The sequence below is a fragment of the Zonotrichia leucophrys genome, chromosome 22, assembly GCF_028769735.1.
Source record: "Zonotrichia leucophrys gambelii isolate GWCS_2022_RI chromosome 22, RI_Zleu_2.0, whole genome shotgun sequence".
Lineage (NCBI taxonomy): Eukaryota > Metazoa > Chordata > Aves > Passeriformes > Passerellidae > Zonotrichia > Zonotrichia leucophrys.
Window position 1 is genome coordinate 241,584 of NC_088191.1, and position 21,967 is coordinate 263,550.

Below are 21,967 nucleotides of genomic sequence, written 5' to 3' on the forward strand. Positions count from 1 at the left end.
TGCCTCTTCTTCTCCAACGGTTTCACCACTTGTAGGACTTTTCTTTTTTTTTTTCTCCTTTTAATCCATTTTTGGGAGCCCAATCAGCTGCCTCCTTAATTTATTACCACGGATCCGGCATCTCCCTCTCTCCATATTTATTGGGAAGTGAGGAACGGCCGCAGAGCCCTGGGGGAGCCCCCACGCCGCTGTCCATCCGTCCGTCCGTCCGGCCCCCGGCCCCGTCCCGCTGCTCCCGCCGCTCCCGCTGCCGTCGCTCTTTTTAAAGGGATTTTTAAAGCGAATTTCTTCCGTTTATCCCGTTTTTAAGCCTTCTCCGTCGCAAAGGACCCGGATCCCTCACTCACTCACTCGGGAGCAATAGTCCTTCCTCGATGGCCGATGTGTCCTGTACTGTATTTTGTACCCTCAGGCAGCTCTTTCCGGTGAATTCCTGCTGTATCCACCCATCCTCCTGGTCCTGTGTTCTTTGCCACGGAGAAAAATCCATAAACCACGACGGCGACGACGGGTTTGGGGGGAAGAACGCTCCCAGCTCCGCGGGACTCACCGGCGTCCAGCCGCGGGACCTCTCCTTTTATTTTTGAAGAGGATGAGATATATATATATATATATATATAAAAATATATATATATTCCTTTGGGTTTCTTTCTTTTGGCTGAATTGCGGTGATTTAGCCTTATTTCTACTCTGGGAGAGCGGCGGAATTGCTGCCGGCCCGGCCCAGCTCTGGGGAGCTGGCTAGAAATACGTGGAAGAGGAAAAAAAAAGCAAGGCAAAACCACCTAAATCCAGTAATAAACCCAAAAAAGAGCTCCCGGCGTTGGCCCAGGGAGCCTTTCCTGGCCAGAGAAGCGCTGGATCCATGGACACAACCTCCCACAGCCCCATTTGGGTGGGAAGAGCAGAGCACGTCGGGGGAAGACAGCGGAGAAAAACAGCCAAAATGAGATAAAATAGGGGAAAAAGGGGATTTGAGGTGCCAGCTGGAGCGAGGGGAGCGGCCATGGGGGCGGGGATCTTGGGGGGCAGTTTTGGGTTATTTTTTCTCTTGGAGCCCCCCAGGAGGCGTTGGGAGTGTCCCAGGAAAGCGGGACAACGCCGGCATCTCCCCCGACCCCCTTCCCATCTCCGTGTGTATAGACATGGCTGTGTGTACATAGCTCAGATTCGGTTGGGTTTTGGGTTGAATTCTGTAGAAAATGGGCAAATTGCTTTTTTCTCTTTTTTTAATTTTTATTTTTAAACCACAAATAGGGGGGAAAATATCCCGAATTCCTGGTACTTCCAGCTTTGCTGCCCCAGAGGGGCTGATGGAGAACGCGATGATGGCTGTACAGACAGAATATTGGAAGTCTTGTACAGCGCCCCAAAACCCACTGGAAAATGCCCCAAATGGCTGGGTCTGGAGCGGGTGGTGCTTCCAGGGCAAGTTCAAACAGCTTCAGTTCTTTTTGCCCTAAAAAATACAAAAGAAAATTTGGATTCTCCTGCCGTGTTTCCAGGCGATTTGGGGGCAGTGGGGGCTGGTTTGGGGGGCCACGCCATTGCTCCTCATGTTGGTGACAAAACCAACCCAGACCCTCACTGGCCTCTCATAAAAAAAGCAAAATGTGGGAAAAAAAATCGCAAAAAACTGGAAAAGATTTTAAAAGAGCAGCTGAGGGAGCACTGGGGGTAGGCAGGGTGGTGCACCAGGGAGCTCAGCAGGTATTCCCAGTGTGGGCTCCGTGGATGCTCCCAGCTGTTCTTGCAGGGCGAGGCCCTCGCCCTCCTCGCCCTCCTCATCCTCGCGGAGCCGGTAGAGCCAGCGTTGCCGGGGTTGGGCGTTGGCGGGAGCAGCCCGATGCGGGCGGGACGGCCGGGGAGGAGCACGGCACGGCACGGCACGGCCTGCAGCCCCATCCCACCCCGGGGCTCTGGCCTCAGAGCAGCGGCGAGAGCGGCTCCAGACACGGGGCAGCCCAGCCACGGGCTGGGACAGCATCGGTGGGGAGAGCGCTGCATCCTCCTCCAAGAGCTGGATTCGCTGACAGCTGGGTCCTCCAAGAATGGCATCCTCCGAAAGCTGGATCCTCTGAGTGCCCGATCCTCCTTCGAGAGCTGGATCCTTCAAGAACTGGATCCTCCAAGAGCTGGATCCTCTGAGAGTTGGATCCTCCAAACACTAGACCCTCCTCTTCGAGCTGGGGTCTTCTCCAAGCGGCAGATCCTCCTCGGAGAGTTGGATCCCCTGAGAACTGGATCCCGTGAATGTTGGATCCTCCTCCGAGCAGCGGATCCTCCTCGGAGCAGCAGATCCCGGGAGCGCCAACTCCCTCCCCGAGCGCTCGCCATGACGTCCCTTTGCCGAAAAGAGAAAAAAAAAGAAAGTTTTATTCCTGTTATTTTTTTAATGAAAGAAAAACAAAAACTAAAGCAAACCTGCACTTTAGGCGGCCGGGGGGGCCGGGGCCCCCGTGTCCCTTCCCTGCGGCCGGCGGGGCGGCTCCAGGGGCCGGAGGCAGGTCCTGGGTGTTACCACTAGCGCAGACGAGGCCGACGCGACGAACTCCTCCTGCTCCGAGCACTCCTGACGTAGCAGATTTTTGCAAATGGAGTTTTACAGTCTATATTTAAAGAATTGTATGTTTGTAACAAATAAAGTATGCGGAAAAGTGAATGAAAACCAGCCCGGGCCCGACTTGCTCCTTGGGGGTGCCGTGGGGGGCCCTGCAGGGTGGAGCTGGTGGTGAGGGGTGGGGTGGTCACCCTGTGGCATTGCAGGGACACGCAGGATGTCCCCCACAAACGGAACCTGGGGTGTCCAGAGGGGATCGCCTCACTCAGGGGAGCTGGGGACCAGCACGGTGGGGAGGGAGGAGGCTTGGCGTGGCACAGGCATGGTGTGTCACAGCTCATGGTGTGTGCACAGCATAACGTGTGTGTGGGTGTGTGTGAGGTGTGCGTGCCAGCACACGGCTCCGTGTGTAAGGTGTGTGTAAAGTGAGTATACGGCATTGTGCCATCACATGGCTGCCTGCTGTGGGAGGGTGTGTGTAAAGTGTGTGTAAGGCATTTGTGCCATCACATGGCTGCCTGCTGTGTGCGGGTGTAAGGCTGGCAGGGTTTGGCGCGGCCCGTGTGCGGTGAGTGTGCCATGGCTCAGGCAGGTGTGTGTGCACAGATGCGAAAGCGTTGCGTGCCACGCACACGCCTGCGTGCCGTGTGTCAGGTGCGTGTGCCGTCCCACGGCCGTGCCATCACGGAGCGGTGCCCGGGGCGCCGTGCCGTGTCCCCGCCGTGCCCGTGCCGTGTCCCCACCGGCCGGCGCTGCCGCAGCCCCCGCCCCCCGCGCTGCGGCTCCCTGCGGGCTCGGGCTCATCTGAGGACACGCGGGGACCGCCTGCGCATGAGCCGCCGTCACCGCCATCGCTGTCACCGCCACCGGGGCCCGCCGCGACCCCCGCCCCCCCCGCGGCTCCTCCCCGTGCCGAGCCCGCGGCCCGCATACCCCCGCGGCCCGGGGAGCGGCTCCTCCGGCCCCATCCCCGGCCCCACCGCACCCCGCAGCTGCTGCGGCCCCCCCGGGCATCGGGGGAGCTGGGGACAGCTGGAGGGGCCCCGGGGACAGCCGGGGGGCCCTGGATGGAGCCCGGGGGGGCGCAGCCCGCGGCAGTTGCTGCACCCCGGGGCAGGTGCGGCACTCCCGGGGGGCAGAGGCAGCTGCGGCATGAGGGGTGGGCGCACCCTGAGCCCCCGGCAGCTGCAGCGAGGGGCGCGGGCCGCCTCGGCCCTGCCCAGTGCAGGGAAACTGGCACCGGGACAGCCGGGGGAGCAGGAACAGGTGCCGCCTCCCCCGGGCGGAGCGGGGTGAGGGGACCGTAGCCCCCCGGCGGTGAGAGGAGGAGCGGGCACGGTGCGCGGCTCTCCACCCCGCCCGCTATGGAGGGAAGCTGAGGCCCGGCCGGCAGGACACCCCATGGCCGTGGGGCAGCGGCCGCACGGGCTGAGGGGCCCGGGCCCCGGCTCCAGCCGGGCAGGGCTGTGCTGTGCGGGGCTCCCCTGTGTGGGGTCCACCAGGTCCTGGCCGCTGCCCTGGCACCGACCCTCGCTGGCGAATCCCCGGTTCCGTTTACGAGCTCAGCTCGCCCCACAGTGAGGTTCCATTCGGCACTGAACGGGGCCCGTCATGAGGAACTGAGGTTTTATTCGCTGTGACATGTTTGCTCGGAAAAGGGGCCCCTCTTCCCCCCAAACAGGGCCGTGAGTTTTTGGGCTTTTTGGCCACACCGCCGTCAACACTGACAGACCCTCCGGCCTCTCAGGGTTCGCCCCAGCCCCCAGTCCGGCCCGGGGCGGCGGGGTCCGTGTTACCTCACGACCGCTGCCCTCCTCACACATCCTACAGGGCAGCGCGGGGTTATTTGTGTACTGTTCCAGAGACACCGGCGGGCCCGGGTGTCCCCTCTCAGCCCCGAGCAGCGCCGGAGGAGCAAAGCCCCCGGAGCCGCCAAACCCCCGCGCTCCCCTCACGATCCGCCCCCCCTTCCCGGCTCCCTCACACAAACACGACCGGGGGCGGAGCGATGGAATGGGCGGGAAACAGCACCCTGTTTCGATTGGTTTGGTGAGCTGTCCATCATTATAACCCCGCCTCTCATGGTGGCGTTCGTTATCGCTATTCGCCATGCAGTGACGTCACCGACGCGAGCGCGCCCCGCCCTCACCCCGCTGCGTGCCGTGTGCAAAGGCAACACAGCCGTTAAACGAGCCGCTGGGCGGAGCCAGCGATGGACGAGAAAAGAAGCGGCTCGCCCATTGGGCACCGCGGGATGTTCAAACTAGTATGGGAGGCGGTGATTGGTGGAGACGCGGCGCGGCCCGCCGCCCCCGCCCGGGCGGGTCATTGTCTGGCGGCTCCTGAGGCGGGTCGGGCGCGGCGGTGGCTTTGGGGTTCGGACGACGGCGGCGGTACCATGGTGAGGGCAGGGGCAACGGTGCGGCTCGGGACTCGGGGGGCCGGCCAGGACAGCATGGCCGGGCAGAGCCGGGCCCCGCGGGGCCGCCAATGGGCGCCGCTGTCAGCGCAGGCCGGGCGGGGGGAGGGGGCCGGGCCCCGGTCCGTGACCTTGGGTCCGGCCCGGCGCTGCCCCGGTGCCCCGTGCCCGCTGCCGCCTGGTTCCCGGGCAGGGGGTTTGTGCTGCCCTCCAAGCCCGGCCCCGCCGGTGCCCTCCCGCGCTGTCAGAGCGGCGCGGTGGCGGCCGGGGTCCCCTCGGCCGCTGTTTGTGCCGGTTGTGGAGCGGTTGGATGGTAGGAAGAGGCTGTCGTGAGGGAAACGTCGGTCGAGGGGCCCGAACTGACTCTGTCAGCCGCCCGGCGCCTCCTCCGGGGTTACACGGACACATCTCAGCCTGCTTCCCGGGGAAACGGCCCGGTCCCGGGGGGAGAAACGGGGGTTCGTTCTGCCCGGTGCCCCGGTCCTGTGGGCCCGCAGGGGGAACGGGGGCAGCCGGGTGTGGAGCTGTCAGCCAGGGCGGGCAGGGGGATGCGGGTTACGGGTTCCGTGGGTCGGCAGGGTCGCTGAGGGGGTTCCGCGGGTCAGCGGGAGCGCTCTGTGGTTCCAAGGGCGGGTTCCGTGGGTTCGCAGCGGGTTCCGGCGGTTCTGTGCAGCCGCGGGGGTTCTGCCGTTCTCCGGAGATCCACGGGAGAGGCTCTGTGGGTCCGCAGGGGGCTCGGGGGGTTCTCCGGATCCACAGGTGGGCTCGGGGGGTTCCCGGGGGGCTCCGGAGCCGGCGGTGAGAGCCCCGGTCCCTCCGCGGTAATGGAAACACCGTTGGGTTATGCAACTCCGGCTGCCGCCAAGAACTTGTGCTCGGGGATGTCTGGGAATGTGCGGCACGAGATAAGAAGTTGCTGCTTGCAGGGGTTTTATCCTGTTTGAAGCAATAAGAAAAGAAAAAAAAAAAGGAAAGTTTGCCTGCCGTGAAGAAGCCAGCGGGTCAGAGCCAGGGAGGATTTCGCTCGGGAATGTGCTCCCAGCGAGGGGCTGTGGTGGAGAGCAGGGATGGAGACGCCGCAGGGATTGTCCCAAGGCGGAGGGTGAGGAGGGAATTGCTGGGGATTGTCCCCTCAGGAAGGAGGAGTCCCGGAACCCGCACTCCCAGCACGAGTGGGGTGATCTCCCATAGGGAGCAGGAGCCACCTGGGCTGGGGGCACTTCCCGTCGGGACAAACCTCGGGGTTCTTGCTCTTGGTAGTCAACCCCCCTGTGGAAATGTCTCAGGCAGGCAGCTCCGAGCTGGAAAACTTGCTGGGGCAGTGGGAAATTCACAGCTGCCTGATAAAAGCCCGCAGAGGGAACAGGCAGTGCTTTTCCCAACGCTGCTTGTTATTCCTGGAGCAAGGAAATATCCACAAATCTCCCTTGCCTCCCCCTTCCTTTCCCATCAATCTCCCTTCCCACCCCTCGAATCCACCCCCAAAACGCCCCCCTTGAGTTCAGCAGCTTGATGCAGCAATGTTTTCTCCTGATGAAAGTAACTCCTACGGAGGGGATTAGCTGGGTCCCCCATGGCCTCGCCCCTCTGCTTGCTTTAATCACCTCGGGATTAATTAATGCCCCCTCGTGACTAATTTATTTTCCGATGTTTGAACTAAACCTTGTGTTAACTCCCACCTGTCCAGATCCTGGACATTCCCAGGTTAACCAGCATCTTCTTTTAAGGATTAACGTGCTGCACTTGCTTTCCTGGCATGTCTGAATCCTTTCAGCTCCCTCACCATGAGCCAAAATTCCTCCTTTTTAGAGGGGATGGGGATTGTGGGATCAATATATTCTAGAAAAACAGGGATTGTGGATATCCAGGGTGTTTACAGGCTCCCTTGTCTTTCTGTGGGCTGGAAAACTTGTTTTGGGGATTCTTATCCCTGTTTTTTTTTAACTGGAGCAGATTTTGGGTTGCTGACGTCTTTCCCACAGGGAGGGTGCAGCTCCCTCTGCTTTCCTGCGTCACCCAGAGCTCTCACCTTCATTAGGAACAGCTCTCATTAGTGATTAATGATGTCATAGGGGCTTCCCATATCCCTGGAATCCGTGGATTTCCTGGCAGCGGATGGGAGAGCCCGTTCTCTCTTCCTTGTTACTCAGCAACTCCCAAACTCTGGGCTTTGGCATTTCCACCCCTCCCAACGTGGTTTTCATTAAATCCACCATTTCTGGGGCTCCTGGTGGTTTCCCACTCTGGAGTAGGATGGGAATTAGCCCCAAATCCCACAGGATTCACGTTCCCATGTGCAGGAACAGTGTCCTGCCCAGTGTCAGCGTGGGGAGAAATCGAATCTGAAAACAAACTGGACTCACAACTGGAAGAAAACTGAACAATGGGATTTTGGGCTGTTTTCCCCCCCATTTGGCATTTTCTGGAACATACTGGGAGTAGTGGCAGCAGGATGAGAGGCTGGGTGAGGGAGCAGCTGCTGCACCCTGAAACCCTCCCTTGTTTATCCCCTTGAATCCGCGTGGTTCGAGCGGCCCTGAGTTGCCAGGGAGCTGCCAGCTTATCCTGCAGCGGGTCCCTCTGGCTTAGAATTAACGAGATTGTTTGGATTCGGGGCTGATTAGATTAATTAACGGGCCCCTTTCTCCCGCAGGCTGGCGGCAAGGCGGGCAAGGACAGCGGCAAGGCCAAGGCCAAGGCCGTGTCGCGCTCCCAGAGGGCTGGGCTGCAGGTATGCTCAGGGTGCTGGGCACCCACACCTCTGATTTGGGGTAAAAACAGGGGGGTTTGGCACTTGGAGGGGCTTGGAGCCATGGGGGTTTTGCTGTCAGGTGGGACACAGACTGGGAGGATTAATTGGGAGAAGTGTTATATTATTATATTCATTATACTATTTATATTATAATGTTACATATTACAATATTTTATATTATATTATGTGGTATAATATTATATATTATACTATTATATAATATATACTTTATTTTTATTATATATTTCATTATATTTTAAATTAATAATTATTATGATTAAAATACAATTATTTTATGCTATACAAGGTATATATTGTGTATATATATACAATATATACACTTACATACATTTTAGTAAATTATATTTTATGAGATATATATCATAAATATATATAATAAAAATATGCCAATATATATCATAACAATATCATGTGTTATTATAACATATGTTAATAGTAGCTACTATCTAGTAATAAATAAATTGGATTATGATCTGTTTGGAGAGTTGCAGCCCAGATCAGCCGTGCAGGGTGTAAATGTGCACACTGTGGGGGCCGTGGCTGTTAACGAGGTTGCTAATTGCCCCCAGTTCCCAGTGGGCCGCATCCACAGGCACCTGAAGACCCGGACCACCAGCCACGGGCGCGTGGGCGCCACGGCAGCCGTGTACAGCGCGGCCATCCTGGAGTACCTGACGGCTGAGGTAGGGCCCCCTCCCCGTGCAGCCCCTGCAGCCCCCTGCCCGGCATCCCCACCCACTGCCGCCCTCCCGCAGGTGCTGGAGCTGGCCGGGAACGCGTCCAAGGATCTCAAAGTGAAGCGGATCACGCCCCGGCACCTGCAGCTGGCCATCCGCGGCGATGAGGAGCTCGACTCGCTGATCAAAGCCACCATCGCCGGAGGAGGTGGGGCTGCGTTCCTGCTGGTGGGGGAAAAGGGGCAAGGAGGGAACAGGGGAAACCAGACAGGGACTGGGGCAGGGAGGGAACAGGGGAAACCAGACAGGGACTGGGGCAGGGAGGGAACGAGGAACAGCAGGATGGGCAGGAGGGACAGGGAAACCAGACAGGGATTGGGGCAAGGAGGGAACAGGGGAAACCAGACAGGGACTGGGGCAAGGAGGGAACAGGGGAAACCAGACAGGGACTGGGGCAAGGAGGGAACAGGGGAAACCAGACAGGGATTGGGGCAGGGAGGGAACGAGGGAAACCAGACAGGGACTGGGGCAAGGAAGGGGACATGGGGGAAACCAGACAGGGACTGGGGCAGGGAGGGAACGAGGGAAACCAGACAGGGATTGTGGCAAGGAGGGGATGTGGGAAACCAGACACTGGGAGCTGTGGGACCGCATTGGGGGAGGGAACGAGGGAAACCAGACAGGATTGTCGGACAAAGGAGGGATGAGGGATTTATTTGACAGGAATTTGGCATAAGCACCTGGGCTCGCTGCTTCCCTTGATTCACACTGAGGGGGATCTGCTTGACGTTCACAAAATGGGGAGTTGAGGGTTTTTTGGAGTTTGTTGGGAATTCTGCAGGTGGCTTCACAGGATTTCTCCTCCGCTCTCTCTGCAGGTGTCATTCCTCACATCCACAAGTCTCTGATTGGAAAGAAGGGACAGCAGAAAACGGCGTAGAGGGAGCGCGGCACCGGATCCCCCGTCATTGTACTGTACCTGGGCACAGGAACATCTCGGGGACACGAGGAATTTTTTTAAGGAATAGTTGAAGGGAAGAGCATAGAGGATTGACTGTAGAGGAAGCATTGGGATGGGTTTAGATTCTGAGTAGGACACACCGTGGGCTGTGGGGCGGCAGCTGGGGGTGGGCGAGTGGCTCGGCTGCCCCCGCGTTTTATACAAAAATGGAACCCATAAACCATTTTTTACAAAAATCCAGACTGTCTCCAGTGGTGGGAGGGGAGGGGGGGTTTCGGAGGGGGCTTCGTGACCTCCCCGGTACCAGAGAGGGACAAGCACCGCCCACTATGCAAATGTCAGGTGGGTGGGGCGTGTCCCAAGGCCCCGCCTCCCGGGAGCACATGGCCGGCTCTGTCCGTCTGTCCAGCCATGGAGGTGTCTGTCTGTCCTGGCCTAACACAGGAACGTTTGTGTGTCCGTCCCGCCCATCTGAACGGTGTCTGTGTGTCCGTCTTTTCCTGGGCCGGGGGTGCCAGCAGGCAGCGAATGCGAGTGTGCGTGTTTGTCAGACAGGTCTGGCTGTGTGGGGGCCACATCTCCATCCCTCCGGGCCGTCTGTCTGTGACTGCCAGGCTCTCTCACTCCTGGCTGTCCCTCTGTCTTGCCCACGTGGGTCCTGCCCAAGCTCGCACAGAGCCCCGGATGTAGCAGCTGCATATGGGGGTGCTCCGAGCCGGGCCTGGAGGCGGTGGCGAGGGCAGCCGCAGCCGGGCGGGCTCCTGCACTGGCAACACCGGGCGCCGGTTGCATCAGGCGTCAAGTGGCCCTGACGGCCGAGGGCACCATCAGGGCCGTGCCCGGGCTCAGGCGCGCCCCGCCGCACCGCAGCGCCTGGGGTAGCCGCGGGACCGGCTGTGACGGGGGCAGGGGTCAGGCGGGGCCGGGCTGGGCCGGGGTCGGTGCCGGGGGACCCGAGGTCGCACAATGGCGACGCCGGTCTGCGCAAGATGGCGGCGGCCGGGGGCGGGGCCGTCCTCGCTGCCCGCGGGCCGAGCAGTGCGCATGCGCGCTCCGTGCCATCACCGGGCGCATGCGTGCGCCGCCGCGCGCCTCGAGCTGTCGGGCAGCGCGGGAGGCACCATGCGGATAGCACGGGGGAGTACGGCGGGGGCCTCGGTGTCCGACCGCACCATTTCGCCATGCGGAGCAGAGGAGATGGCCTTATCGGTGGTTTAACTCCGGTAAGTGCCCGCTGGCAGTGGGGCACTAGGGGCTGCCCCGGAGATTGATTTCAAGCTCCGCGTTACGTAACGTGCTCCCCCTGCCCGACTGCAGTGGTTCAGGCTCCCCGCCCCCGTGGCCCGTATGACGCTCGCCATTGGCTGGAGCAGCAGCGGGGCGGGGCGAGGAGGCTATAACTAGAGGCGGCGCGGTAGGGGCCGCGTTCAGTCCATTGCTGCCGCGCTCGGGTTCTGCTGCTCCTGTGTTCTCCCCTTTCGTCTGTCGCCGCCTATCGCGCCGCCATGAACGGGCAACTGAACGGTTTCCACGAGGTGTTCATCGAGGAGGGCACCTTCCTCTTCACCTCCGAATCCGTGGGCGAGGGGCACCCAGGTGCGGGCCGAGCGGGGCTGGGCGGGGCGGCGATCGCGCAGGCGCGCCCGGGGGCGGGAGGGGGAGAGGAGGAGGATGAGGATGGTGAGGATGAAGATGAAGGTGAAGGAAGTGAGGATGAGGATGGAGGGGAATGAGGGTGGGCCGGGCGGGCGGGCGGGCGGTGACGCGGGCGGGCGCGCGCGCACTGTGAGGCGGGCGCGCGCTCGCCGCATTGCGGGCCCGGCGCGCACGTGCGGCCCGCGTGGGGCGGGACACGGGGGGCGGGGGGGAGCCGGTGCCGCCGTGACTCAGCCGTGACTAAGCAGCTCCCGGTGCCCCCGCACCCCGCGGGACCCCCCCGTGGGCTCCGTCCCCGCGCGGATGGCGGCGGTAACACAGGCCCGGTGAGCCCCCCCCACACACACACCCCACGAAGGGCCGCCCTCAGCCCACCCCGCGCCCCCCGACGGTGCCGCCCGGACGGTGGTGAAGTGCCGTGGGTCTCCCCGGATGTGCCCTCCCGCCTCAGCGAGGCGGTGGTTGGAGCCCCCCAAGCTGGGTACCAGCCGGTGCCGGTCTCTCCCGGTCTTTGTCCTCGCCGTTTCGGGGCACATGACCGTTAATCTGCGGAGGCGGCTGCCAACGCCCAGTGCCCGCTGCCTGGGCACACCCAGAACCCCTAAACTCTCTCAGCTCCGGGCACTCGGGCACCCAGAGCCCGCTGAGCAGTCCCCGAGTTCCCATCAGCTCCGGATCCCACTCGGGCCCCACAGCGCCCCACAGCTCTGCTCCCTCTGGCTCCAGCACCCCCAACCCCATGGCACAACCTGTGCCTGCTCTGGGGCTCTCCCCACGCTGCCTGAGGGAGGAGGCTCTGAGATCCGATTCCTCCCTCTTTCCCACCAAAAAGCATCCGGGGCATCCTCCTCCCCTCGCCCAGCTGGGCGCTGCCTTGTCCTCGCCCAGATCCTGCCCGAAGGTCGCTGCCAAGGACACCCGCAGTCCCGGGGACACGGGTGGCCCTTGGGACACCCCGCACCCACACGAAACCCCCCGGGAGCAGGCAGGAGCTGGTGTCTGGTGGGGTATGGCTGGAGCAGCTCTGGCTGGAGGCAGAGCTGCTGGGAGCTGGCGTGCTGCGGATTTGGGAAGCTGGCACACAGGTCTGATCCCCTCAGCGGTGCCACAGGGCTCAGCCTTAGTTGGAGCTGGAGCTTAACTGGGACATGCCTGGAATTCCAGACTGGGGACAAGGCGAGGGCTGTGTGCACCCTGGGGGGCTCATGGGGCTCTGATCCCCGTGCTGGAGGCTCCGGAAGGAAGGGCTGTGCTGTGTTGGGCTGTCCCACGCCGCCGTGACGCCTCCTGCTCTCCGTGTTCCCAGATAAAATCTGCGACCAGATCAGCGATGCTGTCCTGGATGCCCACCTCAAGCAGGATCCTGATGCCAAGGTGGCCTGTGGTGAGTAAGGGCACCAGGGCACAGCCAGTGGGTGACGTGGAGGTGACAACACGCTGACGTCACCCTTGTCCCTGCAGAGACGGTGGCCAAAACCGGGATGATCCTGCTGGCGGGGGAGATCACCTCGCGGGCCAACGTGGACTACCAGAAGGTGGTCCGGGACACCATCCGGCACATCGGCTACGATGACTCCTCCAAAGGTGTGTCCCGGGCTGCCGCGGCCTCAGCGACAGCACAGGCGGGCGCCGGCCTCACCCGAGCTCCTTTTGTCCCCTCAGGGTTTGACTACAAGACGTGCAACGTGCTGGTGGCCCTGGAGCAGCAGTCCCCGGACATCGCCCAGGGCGTGCACCTGGACCGCAGCGAGGAGGACATCGGTGCTGGTGACCAGGTGAGCCCGGGGCCGTGGGCTCCCTGTGCAGTGCCCGGGGCTGGGCGTGGCGTGACCCCCTTGTCCCTGTGCCGCAGGGGCTGATGTTTGGCTACGCCACGGACGAGACGGAGGAGTGCATGCCCCTGACCATCGTCCTGGCACACAAGCTCAACGCCAAGCTGGCCGAGCTGCGCCGCAGCGGAGCCCTGCCCTGGCTGCGCCCCGACTCCAAGACACAGGTGAGGAGCCGGTGGCTCCACAGAGCCCTGGGCAGCCCCGTGTCCCCGCCTGGCCTCTGACTGGTGTGGTGTCCCCGCAGGTGACGGTGCAGTACATGCAGGACCGCGGGGCCGTCATCCCCATCCGGGTGCACACCATCGTCATCTCGGTGCAGCACGACGAGGACGTGTGCCTGGACGAGATGCGCGACGCCCTCAAGGAGAAGGTCATCAAGGCCGTGGTGCCCCCCAAGTACCTGGACGATGACACCATCTACCACCTGCAGCCCAGCGGCCGCTTCGTCATCGGCGGGCCCCAGGTGCAGCCCGGGGCAGCAGTGACACTGTGCTGGTGGTGGTGGCAGTTGTGATGGCATGGTGATGGTGCGGTGCTGAGGGCTGGTGACAGCATGGTGGCAGTGCTGATGTGGTGATGGTGACGCTTATGGTGGCGCAGTGGTGGCAGTTTCAGTGGTGGTGAGAATGGCACAGAGGTGGTGTAACACGACAGCGATCACAGCTCGGTGATGATGACACCGGTGCCACGCCAGGGTTGTGACGCTGCGGTCGCTGTCCCCCAGGGTGACGCGGGGCTCACCGGCCGCAAGATCATCGTGGACACGTACGGGGGCTGGGGCGCGCACGGCGGCGGCGCCTTCTCGGGCAAGGACTACACCAAGGTGGATCGCTCGGCCGCCTACGCCGCGCGCTGGGTGGCCAAGTCCCTGGTGAAGGCCGGGCTGTGCCGCAGGGTGCTGGTCCAGGTGGGTGCTGCTCCGGGTCTGCGTGGGTGCCAATCCGCCCTCTCAGGGTCTGGGGTCCGGCCTCACCCACAGCCCCATATCCCCCCCACAGGTGTCCTACGCCATCGGGGTCTCGCACCCCTTGTCCATCTCCATCTTCCACTACGGCACCTCGCAGAAGAGCGAGCGCGAGCTGCTGGAGATCGTCAAGAAGAACTTCGACCTGCGCCCCGGGGTCATCGTCAGGTAACGGGCGCGGGGGGCTGTGCCGGGGGGCGGGGCGGGCGGGGGTCCCTCCCGGAGCAGCCCGGGGACCGCCTGGCGCCTGGACCCGGCGCGGAGCCGCTCGGCCGGACGGAGAAGGCGCGCTCGGGGCGCGGACGGGGTAAGTATCCGCCGGAGCCGAGCGCTTGGAGCTTCCCCGGCTCCGGAGCCCCGGGGGCGCGGCCCGGGAAGCTCCAACCGCCCCGCGGGGCGGGGAGGGGGCGGAGGCGCCGCTGCGGAACCCCCGGCCAGGCAGGGAAGGAAGGGGCGAAGGCAGGAGCCCGGGGCAGCCTCACTGAGTCGGGAATTGTGTATTCCAGGGATCTGGATCTGAAGAAGCCCCTCTATCAGAGGACCGCAGCCTATGGCCACTTTGGTAGGGACAGTTTCCCTTGGGAAGTGCCCAAGAAACTAAAATACTGAGAAAAGAGCATTGTTAGGGCTTTTCCCCCCACTCCCGCGGGCGTAGGTTACAGAGAAGCCCGTGGGCTCTGGGGGAAGAGCTCCCGGCCCCCCCCCAGGCTCCCCGGCCCCCCCATTGTCTCTCACCATCGTTTTGGTTGTGTGGGGACCACGTGCCTCTCCTGGAGCCCCCCTCGTGTCCCCCCAATTCCCTCTGGATGGTTTTTAACAAATCTCTCTTCACTCCGAGCTGTGAGATGGGGAAAAAGGCCCAAGTGCCCTCTCTCACCCTCCCCGTGCCCCCACTGTGGCAAGGGCCACCCCGATTTGGGTCCCAGCAGTCCTGCTGTGGGAGGATGCTCCATTTTATCACTCCTGTGTTTCCCCAAATTCCACTACATCAGGGGGACCCCCCATTTTGGCTCCCGCCGTCCCCCCCATCCTGCTGCAGGGGGGGACACACAGCCCCCCGTTCTGGCTCCCTGGGTGTCCCCCCACAGTCCCCATTCCACTGGGAGGATTCTCATTTTGGCTCCCCCAGTCCCGCTGGTGGGGAAGACACTTCCCATTCCACCTCCCCACGCCCCTGGGACCTCGCTGGTGCTGGGTTTGGTTCTTAACCCTCATTTTTAACCTCTTTTTGTTCCAAAAATGCACATTTCGGGGGGGGGGACACGCTAAAACCGACCCCCAAACCCCCCCTGAGGGTTCGGTACCAGAGGAAAACATTTTACATTCTTTTTCTTTTTTTTTTTTTTTTTGTTTGTTTTTTGGGGTTTTAATCCAAAAGCTGAAGCAACTCCCCAACTGCACAACCCCTCCACCCCCCAGCTGTGTCCGGATTTTGGGGGGCAAGGGGGGGCATTTGGCGCTTGATACTTGAAGGTTTGGTGTATTTATTGTGCGCCGAGGCGGGGGCGTGAGTACAGAGAAGCCCCCGCGCTCAGCCGGCAGCTCCTGATCCCCCAGGAAAGCCCCCCCTTCCCCTCCCCTGCCCTGCCCCCGCCCTGCCCCAGCGCTTTGGGGTGAAACGGGGCGGGATTGGGTTTGTTGGAGCGCCGGGGGTGCCCGGGCGCGGCGCCGTGGCCGGTGTGGTACAGAGAAGCCGGCTTGTTTACTGCCCGCCCGGGCTCCGGCCCCCAGAGTGCCTTGGGGGGGGCAGCGGCGGCTTTCCCTGCCCTGGAGGAGATTTTTGGTTTGGTTTTCTTTTTTTTTTTTTTTCTCCTTGGTTTTACTATTTTCGGGAGGTTTCGTCCGAATGTTTTGATCCACTGAATCCAAAAATGAACTCAAAAAGAAAAAGAATCTCAATAAAAGCGATGGGTTAGACGGAGCCACCGCGAGTGTGTGGGGGACGCGGGGGCAGCTGAGGGATTTTGGGAACTGAGAGAAATGGAGAAATTGGGGTGCAAGGGGGAGGAGATGGGGAAAAAGCGTGTGAGGGGAACAGGTGCTGGATTGGGGGAATGGGGTGGGGAAGCGGAGTACAAGGCAGCAGTGAGCATTGGGGCAACGGGTATGGGGGAAATTGGGATTTGGGGAGATAATGGGAATGGGGAAATGGATCTGGGGAAATGAGCTTGAGGGAATTGGGATATGGGCGAGATGGGATGCAGGAACCACGAAGGGAGTGTGGCTGAGGGATGGAGGGAAAGGGGCACAGTGGGAATCCAGAGGGCAGGAGAGCAGTTACAGGGAGAATCCGGGGCACCGGGGGAAACTGAGGCACGGGAGGATTTCTGGCTTAAAAAACTGCATTTATTTGGGGTGTTCAGAGCTCGGGGCCCCTCGGGGCGCCCCCGTCGCCCTCGGGCCGAGCCTCCTCCTCCTCGCCGCGCCAGCTGGCGAAGGCCACCTCCTGTGCCAGGCGCTCCGGGGCCGGGCGGCCCAGCGCCAGGTTCCGCAGGGCGATCATTGTCATCAGGGCACTGCGGGGACACGGTGGGCACGGTGGGCACTGGGGACACCAGGGGACACCGCGGGGACACCACGGGGACGGGGGGGGCTCTGGGGCTGACCTGCGGCGGAAGAGGAAGAACTTCCTGCGGAGGAAGCGGCGCAGGCGCTGGGCCAGGCTGGACTCGCGCTCGCGGCGCTGCTGGCGCTGCTCCCGCCGCAGGAACAGCGACACGAGCGGGTCCAGCGGCGCCCCCGCGGGCAGCGGCTCCCCCAGCAGCGGCCGCAGCTCGGGGGGCAGCGGGGCCTGCTCTGGGGGCACAGCGGTGCGGGTTGGGGGGTGTCTGTGATCCCCAGGTCAGTGCTGGGGTGTCTGTGATCCCCCAGGTCAGTGCCAGGGTGTGGGTTATGGGGTGTCTGTGATCCCCCCAGGTCAGTGCCAGGGTGTGGGTTATGGGGTGTCTGTGATCCCCCCCGGTCAGTGCCAGGGTGCTGGTTATGGGGTGTCTGTGATCCCCCCAGGTCAGTGCCAGGGTGCTAGGGTGTTGTCAGTGCGTGGGGTTGGGGTCTGTGATCCCTCAGCTGGGACCCCAGTATGGTTCTTGATCCCCAGCTCAGTGCCCAGGATTCTGGGGGTCCCCCCATGATCCCCCCCAGTCTGGTGATGAGAACTGAGCGTGTTGCTGTGATCTCCCCAGCCCAGTGGCAGGGCCTGGCTGTCCCTGTCATCCTCCCACGCTATGGCTCACCAGAGAATGAGGGGACTGCAATTTGGGGACCCTGCTGTCCCCCCCACCCCAGTCACAGTGTCTGGGGTCTTCCAAGATCCCCCCAGCCCACTGCTCACCAGGGGCTGAGTTGATGGAGCTTTGGGGGTCCCCCAGTGCTACCCAGGGCATGAGGTGACGAGGATTTTGAGGTTCCCAGGTGTGAGGGTGCCCAGGGCTGGGTGTTTGGGGGTCTCACCGGTGCCGTTGCGCACGCGCTCCCGCAGCTCCCGCAGCCGCGTCAGGTTCTGCTCCAGCTCCATGGCCGTGGTGTTCACGTACAGGTACATGTAGCACGAGGGCTCGGGGGACACCGTGTGCACCTTGTGGTACTGCCCCGCTGGCAGCTGGAACGGGGCATCAGCACCCCCGGGCACCCCAAAACCCACCCGGGGAGCCCCCAGCCTCACCTGCATGCCCTGCCCCTCACCTGCATGCCCTGCCCCTCCTGCAGGGAGTGGTTCTGCTGCTGCTCCACCAGCTCCACCAGCACCTGCCCCTTGAGCACCCGCAGGCTCGTGTTGCCCAGGTCCTCGCTCACGAAGTTCTCCAGGTGCAGGCCTGTGACACAGCTGGCTCTGTACCCCCCACCCCAATCCTGGACCCCCCTGTGCCCCCCATGCCCCCTGTACCCCCCCGGGCCGCACCGGGGAAGTCAGCGATGAACACGGTGTCCGTGTGTCCGTCCAGCTGCGCCTCCAGCTCCTGCAGCCGCTGGCGCCACGGCGACAGATCCACGAGCAGGGGCAGCAGCCACGGCGTGGGGGTCCAGGGGGACCAGGGGGCGCGCACCAGGTCCACTCGGGGGTCCACGAGCCTGGGGGGATGAGGGCTCAAAACCCTGCAGCACCCCCAAATTCCTGGTGTGCCCCCAAACCACTGCTGGCAGTGACAGTGCTCGTGGCACAGGGCACCATAACAGCACATGGGGCTCACAACAGCTGTGGGGACAAGCCACCCCCTTGTGGCACCGCCACGTGTCCCTGTGTTCCCCCAAACCCTGCGTCCACCCTGACCTCAGCTGAAAGGAGCAGCAGCAGCACCCACGGGTCCTGTCCCCCCTGTCCCCTGTGTCCCTGTCCCCCCGTGTGGCACCTCTGCTGGAAGCGCTCGTTGATGGACACCCAGACGTCGAAGTAGATCTGGGGCTGGCTGACGTTGTAGCGCGGCAGCAGCCGGCTCAGGCAGGCCGAGTACTGCTTCAGCATGTCGGCGTGGTCCCGCCAGCGCCGGCTCTGCGTGAACGCCTGGGGAAATGGAGGGGAAACTGAGGCACGGGGACACTGAGGCATGGGGCAGTGCCATGGAGAAACTGAGGCACGGGGACACTGAGGCATGGGGCAGTGCCATGGAGAAACTGAGGCATAGGGGAATGAGGGATGGGGGAAATGAGGAACAGGAAAAAACGAGGCTCAGGGGTTGTTCCATGAGTGATGGGGAAACAGAGGCACAGGGGGGAAACGAGGGATGAAGGAAACTGAGGCCCAGGGGGGAAGCCCCCGCGTTTGGGAGCTCTTGGGGGGGTCACTCACCCCTGGTTTGAGGTAGCCCACCTCCCCGGTGAGCCCGTCCCTGTAGGTGATCTTGACGTGCTGGTGGAAGCGGGAGTGCACCATCATGTCCCACGAGTAACCGTAGAGCCCGTTGGTCCAGTTGTTGTAGCCCTGGGGGGGTCACAGAGCACAGGGCTGTCCCCACCCTGGGGGGCACAAGGAGGGGACAGGGACACCAAACCCACCACCAGCCCCCCTTTACAACCCAAACTGCCCCCCTAATGTCCTCCACATCCCCCAGTCCCTCCTGTGCCTCCCAAACTCCTCCTCATCCTCCCCGGTGCCCACCTGGGTGATGAAGTGCGAGTAGGGCAGGAAGAGCTGCTCCAGCACGTAGAGGATGGTGAAGGCCGCGGCCAGGTGCTGGCGAGGCCGAAGGCCCCCGCGGGCTCTCCTCCCCCCGTAGTGGCAGTCGGGGCTGGGCTGGGGGGGCTCCGTGCTGGGCAGCCAGGCCTGCAGCCGGGGGGGGCAGCGGGCCACGAGCCCCCGGGGCCACTCGGGCCGGCAGAAGAGCCCGTTGGTGGCCAGCATGGTGTACGAGAACATCCCTGGGGGGACAATTAGGGACCTGGGGCGGGGGATGCCCCTGGCTGGCACTGGGGGGGTCCCTTGTACAGGGTCAGGGTGTTTTGGGGTCTCTGGGCACCCCTGTTTAGCACTGAGAGGATTTGGGGGCTGTGGAGGGGGGAGATCAGCCTGGCTGGGGGTGCCCAGGGGTGCCATGTCCAGCTTGGGGCTGCTCTGGGGGTGTCCTGGGCACACAGAGCGGGTCTGGGGGTGCCCAGGGGTGCCATGTCCAGCTTGGGGCTGCTCTGGACGTTCCCTGGGCACACTGGGTGGGTCTGGGGGTGCCCTGGGCACACAGGGGGGGTCTGGGGGTGCCTTTCCCCCCTCACCGATGCTGAAGAGCTGCGAGTTCATGCAGTGGAAGTAGGTGACGAAGACGAGGGCCAGGGGCCGCGTGGCGTCGAAGAAGAGCAGGAACCCGGCGGAGAGGTCGAGCGCCAGCCCGCCGCCGTGCACCACGAGCCGGCTGGTCAGCTCCTCCGACAGCACCAGCCTGGCCACGGAGCCTTCCTCGGCATCGGCCCCGCCCCCAGCCTCACCCTCCTCCTCCTCAGCCCCATCCCATCACCGCCCTCACCTTCCTCCTGCTGCGCGTCATTCCTCATCCTCAACCCAAACCCATCCCCCTGTACTCATCCCATCCTAACTAACACAGGCCTGCAGACCCCCTCCCTTCCCCATCATCATCATCATCATCAAACCTCCTTAACCTCATCCTCCAGCCCCATAACCCTCCAAAACCTATCCCATTGATCCCATCCCATTCCCATCCCATTGATCCCATCCCATCGATCCTATCCCACTGATCCCATCCCATCCCATCCCAGCCCCACCTTCATCCTCATCCTCTCCCCATCCTCACCCTGGACCCCTCAATTCTGCCACACCCTCACTGACCCCCTTCACCCTCCTCATCCTCACCCCGTGCCCCCCTGGCCCCTGCCCTGCCCTGGCCTGACCTGAAGGGTGCAAAGAGCCAGTGGCGGGCCAGGGTCCCCATGGAGAAGCCCCCGACCCAGTCAGCGTCCAGCTTCTTGAGCCCCGCGATGAAGTACACGATGAACACCTGGGGGGGCACGGTCAGGGGGTCCCGGGGGGCTCCCAGGGGGTCCTGGGGGGGGTCCCGGGGCAGGGACACCCACCTGGGCACGCAGCAGGGCATAGTTCCACAGCGGCACGTGGGCATTGCGCTTCTGGGGCCGGAACAGCCCGTCCACGGAGCTGGGGGGACACGGGGGGACACAGGGGGGACACTGTCACTGTCCCCAGCGTGCCACCACTGCCACAGCCCTGGGGACACGCTGGGGACACAGAGCCAGGCCTGGCAGCAGGACCTGTCCCACCAGCTGGGTGCACAGTGACGTCCCCTGGGGACACAGCACCATGGGGACACCACGGCCTGTGCCACTCCAATGCCATAGGTGACCCCAGGACCTGTGCCACCCCCAGTGCCATGGGGACCTTGGGGTCTGGGCCGCCCCACTGGGACCCTGGTGGCACAAGGGACCCCACCACCCCAGCCCCCTGTCACCACCCTGCTGCCCCTTGAAATCCCCTGTGCCCCTGCAGCCCCCCGGTGCCCACCCGTACCGGTCAGTGCCCGTGTCCCCCGTGCCCCCCGGTGCCCACCCGTAGCGGTCAGCGCCCAGCAGTGCCAGCTGGAAGCCCAGCAGCCCGTAGAGGTAGGAGTGGTTGTTCCAGGAGGTTTTGTCCAGCAGCAGCAGGTACCAGTATGGGCACAGGAACGCCACGCAGCTCAGCCGGTAGCAGCAGCCCAGCATGATGCCCAGGGCTCCTGCGGGCACAGGGCACCTGGTGTGTCCCCTGTCCCTCCTGCTGCCTGTCCCCAGCCTCCCTCTGCTCCCCTGCCAGTCCCAGTGCCCATTCCTGCCCCAGTGCCATCCCCACTCCATCCCCATTCCCCCCCATTCCTGCCCCGTTTCCCCCCGTTCCCGTACCGAGGAACATGACGGTGTAGAGCAGGTACATCCAGTCCAGCGGCAGCGGCGCCAGGAAGGGCAGCAGGGGGAAGCGGCACACCTCCAGCCCGTCCAGGTACCGCTGGTCCAGGTGGCCCAGCCCGCGCTCCTGCGGCACGTCCAGCGCCATCAGCAGCCCTGGGCACGGCGGGCACGGCGGGCACGGGAACGGCGGTCAGTGGGCGCTCGGGCAGCGGGCACTCGGTCACTGACCGCTCCTCCCGCCCGGACATCGCCGGACCTTTGCTCCGGTGCTGACGTGTCACGGCCGGACTCCGCCGGCCCGGGGATGGGGGACCCCCGGATCCCGGCCCCGAGCCCCATCCCCCGAGCCCTCCCGGTCTCCCCGAGCCCCTGCTCGCTCCGTCCCCCCGGTGCCCCCCGGTGTCCCCCCGTGCGCGGTCCCCCTGTCCCGGTGCCCCTCAGAGTCCCTCGGTCCCTCCATCCCCCGGTCTCCCCCGTGCCCCCGAAGCACCTCCGGCCCTCCCGGTCCATCCCAGCCCCGGTTCCCTCCCGGTGCCGGTCCCCGCTGACCGAAGGCGGCGCGGAAAGCGCCGAGCGCGGCGGGGTCCTGCGGCCGGTGCAGCAGCCGCACGAAGCGGTGCCAGCGCGTCAGTTCCCGCAGCTCGAACCCCAGCAGCCGCCGCGCCAGCCCGGGCCCGGTGCCAGTGCCGGGGGATTTGGGGGTCCCGGTGGGGCTCGGGGGGGGCTCCGCCGCCGCCTCCCCCCGCTCTGGCCGCCGCCGCCGCGCCGGGCCTGCCGGGGGGGGGTCACA

At 63.5% G+C, this 21,967-nt stretch overlaps 3 protein-coding genes across 3 annotated transcripts; 2 read left to right on the forward strand and 1 right to left on the reverse strand.

Moving 5' to 3' along the window:
• The first annotated feature begins 4,745 nt into the window (after positions 1-4,745).
• Positions 4,746-9,626, forward strand: LOC135456983 (histone H2A.V). Its single transcript, XM_064731214.1, has 5 exons — positions 4,746-4,961; positions 7,633-7,710; positions 8,322-8,435; positions 8,508-8,637; positions 9,308-9,626. The coding sequence occupies exons 1-5, from the start codon at positions 4,773-4,775 to the stop codon at positions 9,367-9,369; spliced, it is 573 nt and encodes a 190-aa protein (XP_064587284.1). The 5' UTR covers positions 4,746-4,772; the 3' UTR covers positions 9,370-9,626.
• Positions 9,627-10,810: 1,184 nt separating this feature from the next.
• MAT2A (methionine adenosyltransferase 2A) lies at positions 10,811-15,118 on the forward strand. Its single transcript, XM_064730993.1, has 9 exons — positions 10,811-10,986; positions 12,353-12,430; positions 12,508-12,630; positions 12,709-12,821; positions 12,899-13,042; positions 13,123-13,341; positions 13,603-13,785; positions 13,877-14,010; positions 14,349-15,118. The coding sequence occupies exons 1-9, from the start codon at positions 10,896-10,898 to the stop codon at positions 14,449-14,451; spliced, it is 1,188 nt and encodes a 395-aa protein (XP_064587063.1). The 5' UTR covers positions 10,811-10,895; the 3' UTR covers positions 14,452-15,118.
• Positions 15,119-15,631: 513 nt separating this feature from the next.
• Positions 15,632-21,859, reverse strand: GGCX (gamma-glutamyl carboxylase). Its single transcript, XM_064730992.1, has 14 exons — positions 21,727-21,859; positions 21,172-21,330; positions 20,843-21,008; positions 20,356-20,434; positions 20,173-20,279; positions 19,543-19,706; positions 18,935-19,194; positions 18,626-18,757; positions 18,189-18,340; positions 17,741-17,910; positions 17,524-17,654; positions 17,293-17,440; positions 16,449-16,638; positions 15,632-16,358 (listed from the first exon to the last, which is right to left on the reverse strand). Exons 2-14 carry the CDS (start codon positions 21,320-21,322, stop codon positions 16,202-16,204), a joined length of 2,007 nt encoding a protein of 668 aa, XP_064587062.1. The 5' UTR covers positions 21,323-21,330; positions 21,727-21,859; the 3' UTR covers positions 15,632-16,201.
• Positions 21,860-21,967: the final 108 nt, after the last annotated feature.

Excerpts from the sequence above, each read along its gene's own strand:
- MAT2A (XM_064730993.1), top strand. The coding sequence starts at position 10,896 with ATGAACGGGCAACTGAACGGTTTCCACGAGGTGTTCATCGAGGAGGGC. Across the intron at positions 13,043-13,122 it reads GCCCCGACTCCAAGACACAG|GTGACGGTGCAGTACATGCA; the intron begins GTGAGGAGCCGG and ends GTGTCCCCGCAG. Across the intron at positions 14,011-14,348 it reads CGCCCCGGGGTCATCGTCAG|GGATCTGGATCTGAAGAAGC; the intron begins GTAACGGGCGCG and ends TGTGTATTCCAG.
- GGCX (XM_064730992.1), bottom strand. The coding sequence starts at position 21,322 with ATGGCGCTGGACGTGCCGCAGGAGCGCGGGCTGGGCCACCTGGACCAG. Across the intron at positions 18,758-18,934 it reads ACTCGCACTTCATCACCCAG|GGCTACAACAACTGGACCAA; the intron begins GTGGGCACCGGG and ends TGACCCCCCCAG. Across the intron at positions 17,911-18,188 it reads AACGAGCGCTTCCAGCAGAG|GCTCGTGGACCCCCGAGTGG; the intron begins GTGCCACACGGG and ends TCATCCCCCCAG.
- LOC135456983 (XM_064731214.1), top strand. The coding sequence starts at position 4,773 with ATGGACGAGAAAAGAAGCGGCTCGCCCATTGGGCACCGCGGGATGTTC. Across the intron at positions 7,711-8,321 it reads CCCAGAGGGCTGGGCTGCAG|TTCCCAGTGGGCCGCATCCA; the intron begins GTATGCTCAGGG and ends AATTGCCCCCAG. Across the intron at positions 8,436-8,507 it reads TGGAGTACCTGACGGCTGAG|GTGCTGGAGCTGGCCGGGAA; the intron begins GTAGGGCCCCCT and ends GCCCTCCCGCAG.